Genomic DNA, 20,774 nt, shown 5'->3' with positions numbered 1-20,774 from the left:
GATCAAACCCTTCAACAGCGCTTTCGGTGAGACGGTTTCTCAAGGAAGCAATAGTCTCATCCCTCTCCTGTGCTATTTGAATCTGAAATTCTACGTCGTTAGTATCTATAATTAATGCTATATCTGCCCTACTTAAAGCATCAACATGTCCCATTGAGGCTCCTTTCCTATGTTGTATTTTATAATTGTAGTTCTCTAGTTCAAGCGCCCACCTAGCAATTCTTGAGTACAGCTGCTTCCCTTCTAAAGTCATGGCTAATGAGTTGCAGTCCGTGATTATTTTAAAAGGCATACCTTCCAAGTAAGTTCTGAATCTTAAGGCGTAAATAATCGCTAAAGTTTCGAGTTGGAAACTATGGTACCTGGGTTCAGCGCTTGACGTAGTCTTTGAGAAATAAGAAACTTGATGAAATTTTTTGTCGTCTTGCCTCTGTAGTAAGACAGCACCAAATCCAATTGTACTAGCATCACAGTGCAATTCTGTTTCTCTATCACGGTTGTATATTGCAAGTACTGGACTGTTGGACAGTTGAGATTTTAGTCCATTAAAGGCATTGAGGCAATTCCCATCGAAATTGAAATCAGAGTTTCTCTTAAGAAGGTTTTGGAGTGGCTTGGCTATTTGCGAAAAAGACTGAACAAAACGATGAAAATATGAAAAAAGTCCTAAACAATATTGTAGTTGTTTCTGATTGACGGGTATTTGGTCTGATACCTAATTGTGATACTTCATAGCTCAAGTAGTCTATTTCCCAATATCCAAATTTCGATTTAACAAGATTGAGTTTTAGTCCTCGCATAGACAACCGTTCCAAAACAGTCTTAAGTGCATCTTTGTGCTTTTCAAAATCCTGGCTGGCAAAAAGAATGTCGTCCATTTAGACTGTAAGCGTCATATTTTCAATCAAGTCAGGAAATACGCTGTTAATAAAGCGTTGAAAGACAGCGGGGGCATTTTTTAATCCGAATGGCATTTTAAGGTGCTCGTATTCACCATTCGATGTTACGAAAGCAGTATACGGAATCGAACCAGGTTCCATTTGTATTTGGTGGAAACAACTATTCAAATATAATAACGAAAAAAAAAATTTTTTTTCAAGGAACTCAATGCAGTCATCAATTAGAGTTAAGGGGTGGTTATCCCTAACTGTTATCTTGTTCAGGGCCCTATAGTCAATGTACAAACGAGTATTACCATTTTTCTTTTTCACCAGCACGATTGCAGAGGCATACGGAGGGTTACTAGGCCTAATTATATTTTCCTCTAACAGCTCGTCTACCATTGATTGAACCTCGCTTCGTTCTGAATAAGAAAGTCGTCTGGGATTACAATGAAATGGGACATCAGTTGTGAGATGTATCTTCATTTCATACTTATACGGTTCTACCTTAATAGTGGTATTTAAATAAGTCTCGTAAATAATTTGTTTTATCTCTAACTGGCGACTTTTCAATAACTTTATATCTACGTCGATATCTTTATGGGACGCTATGTCTATACCGAAAACATCTGGTATGTCAGTATCATCATTTGCATAATTTGGAAATATTTTTGGCTCATTTTCGGCTTCGATAACTGCGGCATGGTTTTCAATCACACTTACAAAATTAGTTATTTCCTCGGCATTTGGTTTCATCTCAAATTCTCTCTTAACCGGTCAATCGAACTTAACTTTGACCAATTTTATGTTAAACAATTCTAAAAAGTCACGTTCCAAAATAACTGTCAAAGACATATATTCATCTGATACTATTTTAAGTTCAACAGCTTTTATTTTATTTTTAAATTTTATAGGAAGTATAATAATTCCAAGAAAATTCAATTTGTTTCCTCCGATCGCCGTGTATTTAGACACTGTTTCCCTCATTATTCCCTTTGTCAGATGTTTTGGGACGTCTGACTTCCGAATGAAGCTAACCGGACTACCTGTATCAAAAACAACAACCACTGAATTAGATACTACTTTACTACCTATTTTATATTCTATGCTTACATAATTATAAGTGTCCACTTCAGTAAAGTCTTCGGCTCTTTCATCAAATACGGCAGCGACCTGGTCCTTACGCTTTAGCACTTTCTTCGATTTGAGCAAGCGGGATGATCGTGTCCTGTTTTCCAGCACTTGAAACACGACCCATCTGGTCTCAGTGGAAATGGGCAATTTGGCTTAATATGCCCATACTGAGAGCAATTATAACAGTGCGGTTTCACTTCTGGTTTTTGCTAGTTAGCTTGCTGTGCTCTCTGGCTCACTGCAACTGGTGAATTTCCGAACATGAAATATTTATTTTGCTATCGACATATAAGCATTTTAAGTTCGTCAATAGTACGCGCTGATAGTAGTAAATGAGCATTTGGTACGGCATTTCCTATACCATCAATCACAAAATCAATAACCTCTGCCTCTGTTATATTAGCTCGCTTCGCGATTGCTTGCATATGCAAAACATAACGATGTAAAGTTTCGTCTTTCTTTTTCCATTTACGCTCTGCTAACATCTTGAAAAATTTCCCGCCGGGACACCTCAAAGTCAAATTCTTTAATAATGGTTTTTTTCAAATCATTTTAGTTTAATGCTTTTGTAGAATTTAAAAATACCCGTGCTGTGCCAGTTAAGCAGCGGCGAAGAGCGAGAAGCTTAAAATGGTTGTTAGCACCTGTTGACTCCAAAATTTCATCAAAATCTCGCATAAAATGGTGAACCGGGTAGGTAACATCATCTCCGCTAAATTTTGGCAATGCTTGCTCAATTTCACCAAAGTCCAAGCGGCGTTGATTTCCATCAAATTTACGGTTTTCAAGCTGCTCAATTTCTTGCATCAACTGCATCATTTCTAGGCGTTTTCGAAGGGCCAAACCTCTTGGTCAATGTTAGCTAATGATCGCGGAACACGTTCGGTGACGGCAACGGCGGTGTGGGCAGTATAGGCCATAGTACAGGTTTACAAGTATGATATGTATGAGAAGGAAGCAATTCCTTTCCTTTTCTAACACATTGCAGTTTGACACTTCGGTCAGTGTCAAACTATTGTGGAACTCAGTGGAACCTGCGTGGAACATGCGTTTGACACTGAACGAAGTGTCAAAATTACCGGGGTTGCTGTCGTTGGAAGCGACGGAGGGCAACAAAAAAAGGAGCGGAATATCAGATATGGGTTGCTGTGATTGTAAATTTTTTGAACGAATTTAGTATGAAAATGTAGTGCAACTATATGGGTCCTACAGAAAATTATACAAAAGTCTTGAATTTGGATATCTGAGGACGCGTATTTATTCCAGTATTAAGATTACAAACACGGGTGCTAAGTTTTTCTACCCGTTCAAAAGTTCTCCGCAAAAAACCGTTTGAAACCGAGGTTGACTGCAATAACCCGTCCAAAAATGTGGAAAGAGAAATGAAGAGACGAGTTTTGTCTTCTTATCAATAGTTCAAAGGCGAAAAAGTATTCGAATTATTGGATGCGAGGAAAAAACGCGTCTATTAATACCTCCCCGACGGTTTTGGTCGTGTTTTAGCAATCGTCTCCGGTAATAAAGTATCACAATTTGTTAATTAAAATTGTCCAAAACATATGGATTTTAAAGAAAGTTGTAATTAAATGCTCGTTTGAAAGTAAATAAGGATATTTCTTTGTAATTTTGCAATAAAAATCTTACGCAGTTTTCGTTAGCAGCTACTACACTTTTCTTGGACCTAAGAAGTACAACAGTGCCAAATAGCATCCACAAAAAAAAACGAACAAGAACAAGCATTTTACCAGGTGAGCGTGGGTGTGTATGTGCGTGCTGCTACATATCCTACTTGTAGACCTTTACAATGGCCTATACCATTGTATTGTGTACTTTATTACCGGAGACGATTGCTAAAACACGACCAAAACCGTCGGGGGAGGTATTAATAGACGCGTTTTTGCCTCGCTTCCAATAATTCGAATACTTTTTCGCCTTTGAACTATTGATAAGAGGACAAAACTCGTCTTTTCATTTCTCTTTCCACATTTTTGGACGGGTTATTGCAGTCAACCTCGGTTTCAAACGGTTTTTTGCGGAGAACTTTTGAACGGGTAGAAAAACTTAGCACCCGTGTTTGTAATCTTAATACTGGAATAACTACGCGTCCTCAGATATCCCAATTCAAGACTTTTGTATAATTTTCTGTAGGACCCATATAGTTGCACTACATTTTCATACTAAATTCGTTCAAAAAATTTACCATCACAGCAACCAATATCTGATATTCCGCTCCTTTTTTTGTTTCCCTGCGTCGCTTCCAACGACAGCAACCCCGGTAATTTTGACACTTCGTTCAGTGTCAAACGCATGTTCCACGCAGGTTCCGCTGAGTTCCCCAATAGTTTGACACTGACCGAAGTGTCAAACTGCAATGTGTTAGAAAAGGAAAGGAATTGCTTCCTTCTCATACATATCATACTTGTAAACCTGTACTATGGTATAGGCATTTGTGGCAGCTGCATTTGCGGTAGCGGTAGTATCAGCATTCTCAAGATTTACAATAGCGGCAGTATCGGCATTTGCAGTAGCGGCAGTATCTGCATTCTCGATATTTAAAATAGCGGCAGTATCGGCATTTGTGGCAGCGGCAGTGTCGGCATTCTCGGAATTTACAATAGCGGCAGCGTCGGCACATGTGGCAGCATTTTCATCTAACCTTTTTTATTTGATTTGATACATGAACTACCGGCGCAGTTCGATTTTGACATTTGTCCATCGAATTCACAAGTACTTGGAATTTTTTTTGTTTGTAGGTATGTCACCATGTTCCCACCTTATATCGTTCCGCCATGATTGTCTGTCTCATCCTTCATACTAATCGAGCAGTTACTTCTGTGTGAAAGTATAATACTGTTTTCACACAGAAACTTAATGATCTCATTTCACCTGCTAATGAAATCGTAATTTTTTTGCTTTCACACAGAAGTAACTGCTCGTTTAGTATGAAGGATGAGACAGACAATCATGGCGGAACGATACAAGGTGGGAACATGGTGACATACCTACAAACAAAAAAAATTCCATGTACTTGTGAATTCGATGGACAAATGTCAAAATGGAACTGCGCCGGTAGTTGATGTATCAAATCATATAAAAAAGGTTATAATCAGCTGTTCGATGCGGCCACCTTGTATCGTTCCGCCATGCAGACAATGACATTTGCTTTGACAAATGACATTTTTAAGCACTGAACACACCAAAAACCAAGAAGCGGAAACGTAACGCTGCCAACAGAGTTGCATTGTGCTTTTGACTTCATTAGGCATTCGATTAGCTACTAATGAAATAATAATAGATTCGAATTTTGTAGGGAAGATTGAGCTCAATAAGTGTCTTAATGTAGAAAACTGCCTTTATTATTCAATAAGCCGTCTGTGTGAAAACAGTATCAGGCTGTTTCCACAAATGCATAACATGCTAACCTAATATAAACGCACGCAAGTCATTTTCTGTCAAAAATGTCTCATGCACATTAAACTTGTATGAGAGCAAACCAAATTGAATTTGCTGCGTGAAAACCTAACTCGATTTCCAATTTTTGTTCTGCGTGACATTTAGGTTTGACTTTTGCACACATGCTTTACATTGTCGCAACGCATGCTTATTTGGGTTAGGGCAAAAAACGCCGGTTGTATGCGTGCGCTAAAAAAACGCAGTGCGGTTTTATTAGGTTGGCATGTAAGGGCAAAATTATATAAACGCTTTGTTCGCTTTAAAGCAAAGATAACGTACAGCGTTTCATTGTTTTTCGTATGGCGTTGTCAAAGCGTAAGCACGCAACCAAAGCATTTATGTAAATTTTTCGATACTTCGCCCGACAGATGAATTAATGAATGCAACACAACCTAAGCGTCTGTGTAAATCAGCCTTAATTTTTATAGCTGTGAAAGTCTCCTGCAAATAAAATGGTGCTGTAAGTGCAAACAAATCAAACTCCTATATGACATTACTTTATTTTCTATGTAGTTTTCTTGTATTTTCTCTTATATTTTCTGTCGAGGGAGCCAATAAGGTTTCAATACCGGTGTAAGTGTGTGAACTATATTTAAAAAAACTAACGAAATACAAGAAAAATACAAAGTAGTTCATTAAAAACAAACAAGCCAGTTTGTATTTTGATAGGGTTTTTTGACAATAGGCCGTTTTTTCTTTATTTTTTCTGACAAATGAAAATTTTGTTTTTAGTTTCAAAATTTTGTGCATAAAAACACAACTAAATTCAAAGTGTAAATTGTGTGTGCAAATGAGTTTTCAATAAGTGTACATTTTTCAGTTTTTCATAGTTAAGGAATTGACCTCCAGATTCTTGTGTTACACAAATATAGTGAATTTGGGTACAGAAATTCAAATTAAAAAGTTTTTCACAATAATTTGAAAAACTCTACGTTTTCTCTGCTTTTTGCACTTAAAGGAGTAACCCTCCGTAATAAATTAAACTTCTAATAAAAATCAATAACTCTGAACTTAACACTTTTCGCCATGATATAAAATTAAAACACTGTGGAACAGGAGCAACACTTTTGGGACTACATAAACCCTGTTTCAATCTTTTACGTCTCTGCACAGAACCCTAATTGACCGTTTTCAACCGAAACAACAATGGCAACCCAGATTTCCTCGTTATGCTCACTTAAGCGAGTGCCTGTCAGAAAGAAGTCAACACACTTGTACTTGTACACTATGGTGTATATTGTGGTTTACACATGCATTATCATTGTTTACTATATAGTTTTACAGCTTAAATTGAGGTTATGTTGCGAATAGAGTGGAAGGCACTCGAATTCAGTGAAAGAGGACACTCGAATGGGGTGGAATGAAGAACAGCAGAAAGAGCAGAGTTGCATTGGATCAATATACCTTCAATCATAGTATCAATATTAAAGATAAATTTAGAAAAAATAATTAAATACTTGAGTATAAGCAAACATTTTCTTTCAATTACTGCAATTAAGGTGTCCTAGATGCTATATATTCCAAAATTATAACATTTTATTTCTGTTTAAAAATTTGACTTGAATTTCCATAAAGATTTCCGTAATATGGCCATTAGTGACGTTTGTGTGTGTGTGCTCATTTTGAGCGATCAGCTGTTAGTTGCGCTACTTGGTAAAGTTTACAATGTGCATTATATACATTATAAGAAGCTTCAAAAACGAACTTTTTACCATTTAAAGTGCAAAAATAGTAATAAAAAGTTGTTGTCCCGATTTATTTTTCCAGGCTAAACCTGGAATGGTTCAGTTTTTCGCAGAATAGACAAACTGGCCGAATACAATTTATTGCAAAAGAATAACATTTAACTATTATTGTTATAGGGTGCACCAAGCCAAGAAACACATTGAAGTACTGCTGAATAATGGATTTGATATTTGTCCCTATTATTTTTTCCAACACTGTATTTTCTGCCCATTTTGATTAAACAACATTAAATTGTTCCTACTATAACTGTAAGATTTCTCGTGTTCCAATGGTACATGAACCAGATACGCAAAGAAACCGAGTGCAGTCATCCAGTGAGTTTTACAGCTCCGGCTCACGCTCAATTCTCACGGGAATGCTCTGGATCACTGAGAGACTTGAGAAGCACATGTCGTGATATTTTCGCACACTTGAAATTTGATAGGTCGCTGCTGTTTTTCATTTAGTTCATTGCCGTCTTCCAGTGAGGTTTACAGCTCCGGCTCACGCTCAATTCTCACGGGAATGCTCTGGATCGTTGAGAGACTTGAGAAGCAAATGTCTGCGCCTTAGCGCCCTCCCCCCGCTACTTTCCAGCAGCCCTATACTCAGCAAGCCACAACAAGTACAAGTACCCGCTGTTGCTCCCGCGCCACGGCGCCACCAACTCACACGGCTGCTCCCACTCATACCTACAATCTCCGCAGTAGAGTTGGGAGCAATGCCGATGCATCAGCCCCTGCCCCGCCTTCTTCCCCCTCTTTTCCGCCAGCAATCGTGTAGGTCAGGGAAACAGACTCTTAGTCCCTACCTCCCTTTGCACCGTTTGCCAGCACAGAATATATACGCTTGCAACATCCGCCCAATGCAGCTCCTGCCATGGACGGTGCCACTTTCATAGATGTTCTGGTCTCCGCGACGGCAACCCCCCGACGGGTTTCACTGCGCCATGTTGCCAGGCCGCATACCCAAATACACCGGGTACCCCAATGCCTACCCAAGGACGTCTAGTCCCAGGGCCTCAACAGCAATCGCGTTCTGGCCTTCCACAACCCAGGCGTAGTCACCTGTCCCTTACTCCCAGAGTGACGAAGTCTCCCCCTAGTCGACTTCATGAAGCGGCACAACATCCGCATTGCTGCGATTCAAGAAACTAAACTCACTGCAAGATCTGCATTGCGGACCTGTTCTGGGTATAATGTCCACAGAAAAGATCGCGAGAGCGGAAATGGAGGCGCCCTCGCGTTTATCATACACCACACTGTGCAATATCATATATTTGATCCCGACATCGACCGCAGGGACAGTGTCTGAGAACGTCAAGGATTATCTGTCCGGTCGGGCGATGCAAATCTAGAAATCATCAACATCTACATCCCTCCTGTCACCTGTTGCCCCAGTTGATACCGCCCTGATATCAGCGGCGTACTCACTGGAAACAATCGCATTATCTTAGGCGATTTCAATGCCCATCACGATTTCTGGCATTCAAAATTGCGGGTGGACAGTAGGGGTGAGATGTTGGCGGGTCAAATAGAAGAAACGACGTTCTGCACTATAAACGGAGATGCCCCCACACGTATGGTAGGAAGCTGTCACAGTTCACCGGATATTTCAATCGTGAGCGCAGATCTCGTAAACTGCGTCAACTGGCAGCCGATGGTAACATTGGCATCCGACCACCTGCCTATACTATTTCGCCGACTTCATAGTCGCAGAAAAACGCACTTTCATTAACTTTAAAAAAGGAAAGTGGGACGAATACAAATCCTTTACAGACAGCCGCTTTGCTGCCCTCCCTATCCCAACTGATGCCCGCCAAGGAGAGCTTGGTGTCCGCAAGTTCATTGAATCCGCATCGGCTCGTTTCATTCCCGCCGGTAGAATTCCCGAAATTCGGGCCCACTTCCCGGCAGAGGCCGCAAGTTTAGCGAGAGAACGTGACCTTATAAGACAGCTCGATCCCGGCGACCCCCAAATAAGGGATATAAACCAACGCATCAGATTGCTTGTGGATGAACACAAGCGGGCGAAATGGGAGGAGCACCTAAGCGGTTGTAACCTCTCTGCCGGTGTAGGTAAACTTTGGTCCACTGTAAAGTCCCTATCGAATCCGTCTAGGCACAATGACAAAGTTTCCATCGCCTTTGGCGACAAAGTGCCGTCGGATGCGAAAAAATGCGCGAGCGTTTTCTGCCGACAATACATAATGCATTCTTCGGTCGACAAAAATAGACGGAAGGCCAACAGACACGCACGTAAACAAAAGTCAGCACGTCACCAATTACCATCACCGCCAAAGAGGTTGAGGAGGCCATCGGTCATGCTAAACCATCCAAAGCAGTGGGCCCAGACGGCATAGCCATGCCGATGCTTAAAAGCCTAGGGAAAGAGGGTTTCAAATATTTAGCACATGTCTTCAACCTGTCTCTATCCACCTTTGTCATACCCGAAAAATGGAAAATGGCCAAGGTGGTCCCGCTACTAAAGCCTGGGAAACCAGCTAACATAGGAGAGTCATAACGCCTGATATCTCTCCTATCGCCATTAGCCAAGACCTTGAAGCCATTTTGCTACCCCACTTCAAAGCAAATTTGCAGCTAGCCTGTCATCAGCATGGCTTTAGAAAACTACATAGCACCACCACCGCGCTAAATGCCATTAGCACCCAGATAAATTGTGGTTTAAATCAGAAGCCCCACCATAGAACAGTACTCGTAGCGCTAGACCTATCAAAAGCTTTTGATACGGTCAACCATGGCACGTCACTGCAAGACTTGGAAGGGTCTACCCTTCCCCCATGACTTAAAAGGTGGACCGCAAATTATCTGGGTGGTCGGCAGGCATGGGTGCAATTCAGAAACGAAATATCAAAGCCAAGAAGAATTAAACAAGGGGTGCCTAATGGTGGTGTCCTATCCCCACTTTTGTTTAATTTTTACATATCAAAACTACCTTCGCCACTAGAAGGAGTTACTATCGTTTCTTACGCCGATGACTGCACAATAATGGCCACAGGCCCGGGCTCAAAGACCGATGAGCTTTGCAACAGAATAACCGGCTAACTCCCTGATCTATTCAGTTTTTTGCCTCGCGAAACCTGGCATTATCACCAACTAAATCATCCGCCACCGTGTTTACAACTTGGACGTCCCAAATGTCGACTATTTTGAACATCCACGTCGATGGCAATACGCTACCGACTGTCCTACACCCCAAAATCTTAAGTGTGACGTTTGATCAGGATCTATATTTTGGTGAGCACGCAGCCGCAATTGTTCCGAAAATCTAGAGCCGTAATAAAATCCTCAAATCCCTTGCTGGTAGTACTTGGGGAAAGACAAAGAAACGCTCATTACCACATACAAAGCAATTGGCCAGCCGTTTGCGTGCTACGCGTCTCCTATATGGTCGCCAAGCCTAAAAACTACCCACTGGAAGAAGCTACAGGCCTGTCAAAATACTGTGGTCAGAACCACCACGGGCTGTCTTCTTATGTCCCCAGAACACCATCTACATAATGAGGCGAGAATACTCCCCATCAGGGAGAGAAATGAGATGCTAACCAAACAGTTCCTGTTGAATACCCAGAAACCTGGGCATCCCAACAGACATCTGATTGATGAGCCAGCACCGCGTAGGGACTTAAGGAGTTATCTCCGTAAGCATTTTGAAGAAATACGGCACATGAGAACTCAGCCGTATGAAGCAAAAAAACACAAGCAGGTCCGGTTAATCCAGTACTCGGGGAGCAGTACCCAAAACTTGCGGAAGAGGAACGTATACTCCCCAGGGAAACGCCAGTCACTTTGGCTCAACTTCTTTCTGGATACTGTAACAGGTTAAACTCTTACATATCCAGAATCAACCCCGACATACAAAATATATGCCCCGCTTGCAATGTGTCCCCACATGACACCAACCATCTCTGTAATTGTAATGTGGAACCAACGCTTCTAACAGCCCTTTCATTATGGTCCACCCCTGTCGAAACAGCAAGTTTCCTTGGACTCCCGTTAGAGGATATTGATGACAATTTGTGATCGGTTGCAGCTATTAGGTAGGGCGAAACATTGCTACAACAGAAACAGATGTAAAATTTTCGCACACGTGAAATGTGATAGGCAGACGTCGCCGCTGTTTTTCATCTAACTCATACGGCGAAAGGCTAAGCAGCGACATCTATTTTTCAAAAAGCAAGTTTATTAAAGGCCGCGTTGCCAACCTAAAAAGATGTAATTAAGGTAATAGTGCAGTTTACGGTACCCACCGAAATTTGGGCCGAGTGAGGTATCAACAGACGCGTATTCACGTCTAGATCAAGAATCCGAAAGCGGAAGTTAACTTTTTTTACCCGTTCAAAAGATATTAACGAAAAACCGAAAAAAGCTCCGCGGGTCCCTCCGAAACCGGGGGTGGGATCCATAGTATTTTTGCGCAGAACACCTTTCTGCGTTGGCGGCCTTCGGCCGCGCTTATAAAAAATAACTCTGGGCTATTCCATGCCAAGTCCAGGTGTGTGGTATAACCGTGGCTACCGCCACGGCGATGCACAATTTTTTTTGTGGGTAAAAACACAACAACAACCACACGAAAATCGCCAACTTCAACTGCAAATATCTCAGGACAGAGATACAATTTTTCTTTTCCGCCTTCGGATTATTGTTCTCGAGATTAATACGCGTCTTTTGATACCTCACTCGAAAATCTTGGCCCAACTTTAGGGTGGGTACCGTAAACTGCATTACTACCGTAATTAACAAATTATCTGGCTCACAAATTGAACCAGACTTCTATCTGGATTTCCCTTCAAAAAACGCGAGTACTCCATGAAAAATGTAAGGAATACTCCTTTGGGAGTATAGGAGTGTTCCAAAACAAATCTGTATTCATACAAAAAATGTGCTCCAATTAACATTGCGATGTCCTAGGAGAGGAGTAGGTGATCCCACTCTCGCTTTGGTTGTGAGTATTCCATAGTAGAGTATATACGTGAGAGTACTTTCCAAAGTACTTTCACTGTTGTACTCCATGGATCACCCAAAGAGGATCATATGCCAATGTACTAAAGAGGAATTGTGTCGGAAAGAATTATCGGAGTGAATTTAATTTAAAATGAAAGTAAATGAAGAGGGGCAATACAACTTTTATATTTTATACTACGAATATTCTTATGTTATTTAGCAATTGCGTGAATAAAGAAACTAATATTTCTCTATACTATAAGCTGGAGTCATTGGTGCCGTATGTCGTATCGCTGTATCCGTATCCCTAACGTAATCAGCTGTTTATCGTTACGACGGTAAACCAAAACCCAATTGGTTGGCTACGATAGGGTTACGACTTTAGCGGCACCAATAATCGATTGCATGGATTCTCATAAGGTTGGTCGAATCAGCTGTTAAAAGGTTACCGATACGCTTACCGATAAAGCACCAATGTCTCCAGCTATAGTATGTATACATAAAACCAGTGCGCTGTTGCATTTTATCAGAGTTGCCATAGTAAAATTTTATCATCACTTATTTGTATGCAATATTTTACTTTTGGCAACTCTGTTCGAACGTCATCGTGTTGTGATCACGGTCGTTAAAAACGAGCAATGATTGGCTGATGGTGTTCCGTAAACGCATTGCAAAGGAGTATTGTTAGAGTACGCCAACATGGAAAAAATGGAACACGTAATCCAACAATTTTGCAGGGTTATCTGGCTCAAATCGTTGTTGTTGCATTTACATGCAAAATTATTTATCTAGCTCAGGATCTTGCCACCGGATGATGGCTGATGATTATCAAAACTTCGAAGGCTAAAGAAATCGAAAGATTCTAGAAAAAAATCAACTCTTCATTCTTCGAAAAAAGATCGATTAAATAGATTAAAAATCGCATCGAAATCCAGCTCTATTTGGTTGTTGTGTTTCATTTGCTGCAACTGTTTTCTAGCTTAACGTACACAAAAAAATTTTCAACTAGCATGGACATGGATGAAGAGTTCACATTTCGAGATTATACTTCACTGAAACGTTGCAAGTTTGATGATGAACGAATATCAACAACAACATCTCGCGAACAGGTGAGTCCATGTGGTCACATTGGCCTTGTTCGCTATTACTTGCTTCTTTTAAACACCTCTTATATAGCAAAAAACTGAAAACTCAATCGAAAAATGTTACAACCGCTTCCAACAAATGCAGTACCTGGATCCAAAGGTGGCGAAATTTCATCGCGAAGAACACCAACGTTATTTAGAGTCAATGTTGCGCCGGTTACCAACAAATTACGAATGCCTAGACAGTAGCCGGCCATGGAATGTATATTGGATTTTACAGGCAGCACATTTGTTAAGCTTTACCTTCGAAGAGGAGACGCTAGAACATGTGGTGCAGTTCCTTACAAGGTACTTAGCTAAAGGTATAAACCATTCAACTTTATTTATATAAGTCTTATATTCACAGGTGTCGTCACCCAAATGGCGGTTTTGCTGGCGGCCCGGGACAATATCCACACTTAGCCCCAACATATGCTGCGGTTAATAGTCTTTGCATTATTGGCACTTTAAGTGCTTATCGGGCAGTTGAACGTGATTCATTAATTAAATTTTTATTTTCGGTTCGTGAACCAGATGGTTCGTTTCGATTGCACGATGATGGTGAGACAGACGTAAGAGGTGCTTATTGTGCAATCTCCTGTGCCAAGCTAACAAATATGCCTGCAGAAGTTTTAGAGAAACTATTTGATAAAACAGGTGATTGGATAGCTAGTTGTCAAACATATGAAGGTGGTTTTGGTGGTGCGCCAGATTTAGAGGCGCATGGCGGTTATACTTTTTGTGGTATTGCTGCACTCGCCCTGTTAGATGAGGGACACAAATGTGACACACAACAATTGCTGGTAAATATTACTTAAGAACTTTATACTTAAAATTAGTTAATATATAGGTATGGAGTGACTACCCAAATCGAACACTGCCGCAATATGTGGCAACTTCATAAAACAGCTGAGTTTTAGCAACTACAGCCAACGTGTAGTAATACTTTGAATTTCAACGTATATATAATTTTATGATTTTCCTTTTGAAGATAAGACATTGTTCTTTTTAGTTTAAGCTTGAGTTTTATTGAATTAAATATTATAGAATAAACATTAAAATTCTATAATTGGTGGCCCCGACGACAACAGAATAGTACAACCAAGCATTACTGAGGCATTTGCCACATCATGGCCAACGAGAACGAAGAAACATTTCACGAGTCAGTAGCTTCATTACAAGTGGCACCGTTGGCAGTAAAACCGCCACCGCTGTGGAAACCAGATCCGCGTTTATGGTTTGCGCAGGTGGAGGCTCAATTTGCACGAGCGGGAATTACTACAGACTGTCATCAGCATGGCTTTAGAAAACTCCATAGCACCACCACCGCGCTAAATGCCATTAGCACCCAAATAAATTGTGGTCTAAATCAGAAGCCCCACCATAGAACAGTACTCGTAGCGCTAGACCTATCAAAAGCTTTTGATATGGTCAACCTTGGCACGTTACTGCAAGACTTGGATGGGTCTACCCTTCCCCCATGTCTTAAAAGGTGGACCGCAAATTATCTGGGTGGTCGGCAGGCATCGGTGCAATTCAGAAACGAAATATCAAAGCCAAGAAGAATTAAACAAGGGGTGCCTCAGGGTGGTGTCCTATCCCCACTTTTGTTTAATTTTTACATATCAAAACTACCTTCGCCACCAGGAGTTACTATCGTTTCTTACGCCGATGACTGCACAATAATGGCCACAGGCCCGGCCCAAAGATCGATGAGCTTTGCAACAGAATAAACGGCTACCTCCCTGATCTCTCCAGTTTTTTCGTCTCGCGAAACTTGGCATTATCACCGACTAAATCATCCGCGACCCTATTTAAAACTTGGACGTCCCAAATGTCGACCATTTTGAACATCCACGTCGATGGCACTACGCTACCGACTGTCCTACACCCCAAAATCTTGAGTGTGACGCTTGATCGGGATCTACATTTTGGTGAGCTCGCAGCCGCAATTGTTCCGAAAATCCAGAGCCGTAATAAAATCCTCAAATCCCTTGTTGGCAGTACTTGGGGAAAAGACAAAAAAACACTCATTACCACATGCAAAGCAATTGGCCAGCCGTTTGCGTGTTACGCGTCCCCTAAATGGTCGCCAAGCCTAAAAACTACCCACTGGAAGAAGCTACAGGCCTGCCAAAATACTACGCGCAGAACCGCCACGGGCTGTTTTCTTATGTCCCCAGAACACCATCTACATAATGAGGCGAGAATACTCCCCATCAGGGAGAGAAATGAGATGCTAACCAAACAGTTCCTGTTGAATACCCAGAAACCTGGGCATCCCAACAGACATCTGATTGATGAGCCAGCACCGCCTAGGGACTTAAGGAGTCATCTCCGTAAGCAGCCGTATGAAGCAAAAAAACACATGCAGGTCCTTGGTGAACTCCACAAACAGGCCTCGGACATTTATGCCGGGAATTGCCCGGTGTATCCAGTACTCGGGGAACAGTACCCAAAACTTGCGGAAGAGGAACGCAAACTCCCCAGGGAAACGCGAGTCACTCTGGTTCAACTTCGTTCTGGATACTGTAACAGGTTAAACTCTTACATATCCAGAATCAACCCCGACACACAAAATGTATGCCCCGCTTGCAATGTGTATCCACATGACACCAACCATCTCTTTAATTGCAATGTGGAACCAACGCCTCTAACACCCCTTTCATTATGGTCCACCCTGTCGAAACAGCAAGTTTCCTTGGACTCCCGTTAGAGGATATTGATGAGAATTTGTGATCGGTCGCAGCTATTAGATGGGGCGAAACATTGCTACAACAACAACAACAATTACAGACGATACCAAATATTTTACGGTCGTTGCCGAAATCGATTCAGCTGTACTGGCACATGCCAGCGACATTATTTCCTTGCCACCCACTGCAAACAAGTTTCACTTACTGTCTCACATGTGTGGACCGGTTTTCAAGGTGGTTGGAAGTGATTCCTTTGACGGACATGACAGCGGAGACGGTTGCCAGAGAGTTTCTCAATGGTTGGATAAGCCGGTTCGGTACCACAGATCAGGGACGCCAATTTGAAAGCGCTTTGTTTAGGGAGTTGACCAAACTTTTAGGAGTCAAGCATATATATACCACCAGCTACCATCCACAAGCAAACGGTATGGTGGAAAGATGGCACCGAGTTGTAAAGGCAGCCCTTAGATGTCATGCAGCGGATGCAAACTGGGTGGAAGTCCTGCCTCTCGTCCTGCTGGGGTTAAGAACAGCTGTTAAGGAAGACTTGGGAGTATCTGTGGCAGAGATGATTTATGGCCAACCTATTCGTCTTCTTAGTGACGTAATGGACTCGGTGGAGGAGGGTCCTCCCCCAGCGGGTAAGGGGGTAAGAATATACCCGCGGTAGGTATGCCTGTCGTAAGAGGCGACTAAAATACCAGATTCAAGGGGTGTGTAGCGCAACCCTTCAGGTTGCCAGCGCAATATATAGCTTCTCCAAACCTAATTGTCAACCTCACCTATCCGCGACGAATCCTGTTTCACTAACAGACGAGGCTCTGGCGACCCCAAGCTCCTCATGGAACTTGTGGGTGGGGAGGGATGGGATGGCCTGAAGGTTTAATGTCGCCACATAAATCGTTCCCGAGATGGTCGGGCTAGCACTTTAATGGTGCTGTGTTACCGGAGCGTACCGGATCTGTATCCGGCAAAGGACCATCACATCGATAACACTCCCCAAAGCCTTCGGGGAGCAACCTTATCGCTACAACAACAACAACAGGAGGAGGGTCCCGTGGCTCAACATAATTTTTTACGAGAAAAAGGACGGCATTTCGAGACTGTTCGACCAATACAAACGTCACAGCATGGTAAACCTGCGGTATTTGTTCCCAAGGATCTGCGCTTTTGTAGTCATGTTTTTCTACGCGAAAGCGTAGCCGTTGAAAGCACCTTACGACGGGCCATATCTGGTTGTTAACATATACTCAAGACATACACGATAATGATTGGTTCGAGGCCGGTAACCGTATTAATCGATAGACTTAAACCAGCTCATTTCCCTAGAGATGAATTAGCAGCAATAACACAAGCTACAAGTATTGATGCCAGCACATCGGCGGATTTTCTGGAAAGGGGGTGGTGTATTGACTACCCAAATCGAACACTGCCCAATATGTGGCAACATCATAGAACAGCTGAGTTTTATCAACTACAGCCAACGTGAAGTAATACTTTGAATTTCAACGTATATATATTATTTTGGTGATTTTCCTTTTGAAGATAAGACATTGTTCTTTTTAGTTTAAAAAGTTTTAGTTTTATTGAATTAAATATTATAGAATAAACATTAAAATTCTATACGTATATATGTAAATTTGTTTTAGAAATGGAATTTGCAACGTCAAATGCCATACGAGGGTGGCTTTCAAGGGCGTACAAATAAACTAGTCGATGGGTGTTATTCATTTTGGGTTGGCGCTACAATACCAATAACTCAAGCCATTATTTGCCAAGAAGGTATGTAAAATAAGTTTTTCATTCATACAAGAGATGGGATTCAAGGGGTTGATAAGCGCAATACAAAGCTTCAAAGCTTACGCAACCCAATTGTCAATCTCACCTACGCGAGGAGAATCCTGCTACAAATATAAGTGTCACACACCTATTTAGCATGCGAGGCTCTATCGAACCCATGTTCCTGTGGAGGAGGGAGGGATGGGCTGAAGGTTTAATATGGCCATATAAATCGTTCCCGAGATGGTCGGGCTAGCACCTTAAAGGTGCTGTGTAACCGGAGCGTACCGGATCTGTATCCGGCAAAGGACCATCACATCGATAACACTCCCCAAAGCCTTCGGGAGAAACCTTATCGCTACAACAACACCAACACTCCCCGTTTTGGGGGTTTTGGAGAGCGTTATCGATGTTGATGGTCCTTTGCCGGATATAGATCCGGTATGTTCCGGTAACATGCACCATTAAGGGACAGCAACAACAACATTAAGGGAATGTACCATCTCGGAAATATGACCGATCCGATTTTGAAACTAAGCGTACCATCAATATCTTTAATAGTCCGTATAGTCCATTCAACAATAGATTAACTACTTATTGGTAGCAAGAATATAAGAAAATGAAGTCAGTTTTTCGAGTTTTCTAAGCATCGTGCTTTTGATTGAACAAATTGCAATTTAGATCTCGTATATATTTAACCTTAATTAATTTCATTTCAGGTGAATCTTTGAAGCATATTTTATTCGATAATGGCGTGTTACAGGAGTACATTTTACTATGCTGCCAAAAAGCGAATGGTGGTTTGATTGACAAACCTGGCAAGTAAGTTTTTTCTTATGCTCAAAATTACAATCACAACTCACAATTGAGGAATCCGAAGAGATTTTCAGGCATGTGCTCAAACTTACATACTTTCGATGTAATTGAGTGTTGAGCCTATTTTAATTTGCCTAATACAGCAAGCAAATTCAAGTGAAAGTGAGAGCATAGTGAGGCATAGTTCTTCACTTCAGATAGTTCTGTTCCATAAGAGACTATCGCTCTGAAGACTCCACCAAAAAAAAAAAACAAATTATAATCTGTCATTGTTGTTGTAGCAATGCTTCGCCCCACCTAACAGCCGCGACCGATCACAATTTGTCATCAATATCCTCTAACGGGAGTCCAAGGAAACTTGCCGTTTCAACAGGGGTGGACCATAAGGAAAGGGGTGTTAGCGGCGTTGGTTCCACATTACAATTAAAGAGATGGTTGGTGTCATGTGGGGACACATTGCAAGCGGGGCATACATTTTGTATGTCGGGGTTGATTCTGGATAGGTAAGAGTTTAACCTGTTACAGTATCCAGAACGAAGTTGAGCAAACCTAAACGGGGTCGCTCCTCGGCAGGTGATGGTCATCTGGATTTTTTAACTATCAGTCTAAACCAGAGGTGCACAACGCTGGCAGAGCTTCCAATACAAATGCAGATTTTGTGTGTGTGTACAAGGAGAATGTTTGAGCATGGAAATTACGTATTAGATGTTAACAGTTTCAAGTACAAGGGAGAACTGTTCTACTGATTACTTTGCTGAATCTGTCGCTGCGCTCACACGACGTATAGGTGAACCCCGAATAGTTTTCCGAAGCTCTCGAGGGCACCAAAGGTCTAAACCCAATATTTGGGTATACATATATTTAACAAAAAAGAAATTATATTTGCAGAAACAGATCATACTCTGGTATCCTGTATCCTAAATTATTAAATTGCAACGGAGGGGGGAAATTATGTACATACATATGTATGTAGGTGTAGACTATAATCAACGATCAGGAAATACATGGCGATGTAATAAAGCAGGAAGTTCTTTTTTGCATAATTGAACTTAGTTTTTAGACCTACAATATCGTCATTCCAATTCAGGATATCCTCTACATCTTATATTTTTTCTCTTTGAACACAATAGACCACAAGACCTTTATCACACCTGTTACACACTGAGTGGTGTATCTATTGCCCAGCACTCGGAATCATCACTCAATCCACAAGTCTTAGGAGATCCTGTAAATGAGCTTCTGCCAACACATCCGCTCTTCAATGTACCACCACGTGCTGTGGCCTTATCGCTAGCTCACTTTGAGCAGCTTAATATTAAATCGAAAGTAGGTACACGTTCACCTAGTAGCAAGTACGAATCAACTCCTAGTGACGATGAAGATAGTATTGACCAGGAAATTACATCGAGTGCAAGCCCTATGGAAGCGGAGGATGGATTAAATGGCACTGAAGGTGAAGACGATGTACCCATTTCATCCGTAAGCTCATCAATATCAAACTGATTCAACAATGTGTAAAGGCAATTTTGAAGCAAAGATTAAAAGGTCTTTGTAACTAAATCTCGTGTGTATTAAAATGACCAACCAAATCAATGCCGGCAATCTTGGTAAATTTATGTGTTATAATTTTATTGCATTCTAAGAAAAAATGTAAGTTTATAAATAATAAAATGTGCATGTAAAAATTAATAAATTATAAATTGTAAAATGTAATCAAATTCTTACCCTTACTTCACAGTGGTCCTGTATAAATTATTATCATGTATAGTGCTCGTTGCAGTTTATTATTTTTTCTTTTTTGATATAAAAGATATATTTTTTTCTATTTCTGTAGTGAAAAAATTCGGAAATAAATGTCAAGTTTGTAAATACTTAAAAAAACTTACTTAGTGCTTACAAACTTACAAAGTGCTTAACGGGGCTCTATTCAGATAGTATATTAAATAAAAGTTTAATGCCGTATGTTATATTGATCAGATGTTTGTGGCTTCCCATGTCAGCCGGTTCTATGTACCGGAACGAGTCGGGATTTTTTTTCACGACTAAGGCATCAATATCCTCTAACGGTAGTCCAAGGAAACTTGCTTTTTCAACAGGGGGGACCATAATGAAAGGGCTGTTGGAGGCGTTGGTTCCACATTACAATTGAAGAAATGGTTGGTGTCATGTGGGGACACATTGCAAGCAGAGCATACATTTTGT

General features: G+C 41.3%; 1 protein-coding gene across 1 annotated transcript; it reads left to right on the top strand.

Moving 5' to 3' along the window:
• Positions 1–12,882: 12,882 nt before the first annotated feature.
• Positions 12,883–20,290, top strand: Fntb (Farnesyl transferase beta subunit). Its single transcript, XM_067759311.1, has 6 exons — positions 12,883–13,266; positions 13,334–13,590; positions 13,649–14,084; positions 17,627–17,759; positions 18,476–18,578; positions 19,703–20,290. The coding sequence occupies exons 1-6, from the start codon at positions 13,168–13,170 to the stop codon at positions 20,073–20,075; spliced, it is 1,401 nt and encodes a 466-aa protein (XP_067615412.1). The 5' UTR covers positions 12,883–13,167; the 3' UTR covers positions 20,076–20,290.
• Positions 20,291–20,774: the final 484 nt, after the last annotated feature.

This window comes from Eurosta solidaginis, chromosome 1 (genome assembly GCF_040869045.1).
Source record: "Eurosta solidaginis isolate ZX-2024a chromosome 1, ASM4086904v1, whole genome shotgun sequence".
Lineage (NCBI taxonomy): Eukaryota > Metazoa > Arthropoda > Insecta > Diptera > Tephritidae > Eurosta > Eurosta solidaginis.
The sequence above is the reverse complement of the archived record's forward strand: the minus strand, read 5'-3'. Positions and strand labels throughout refer to the sequence as shown.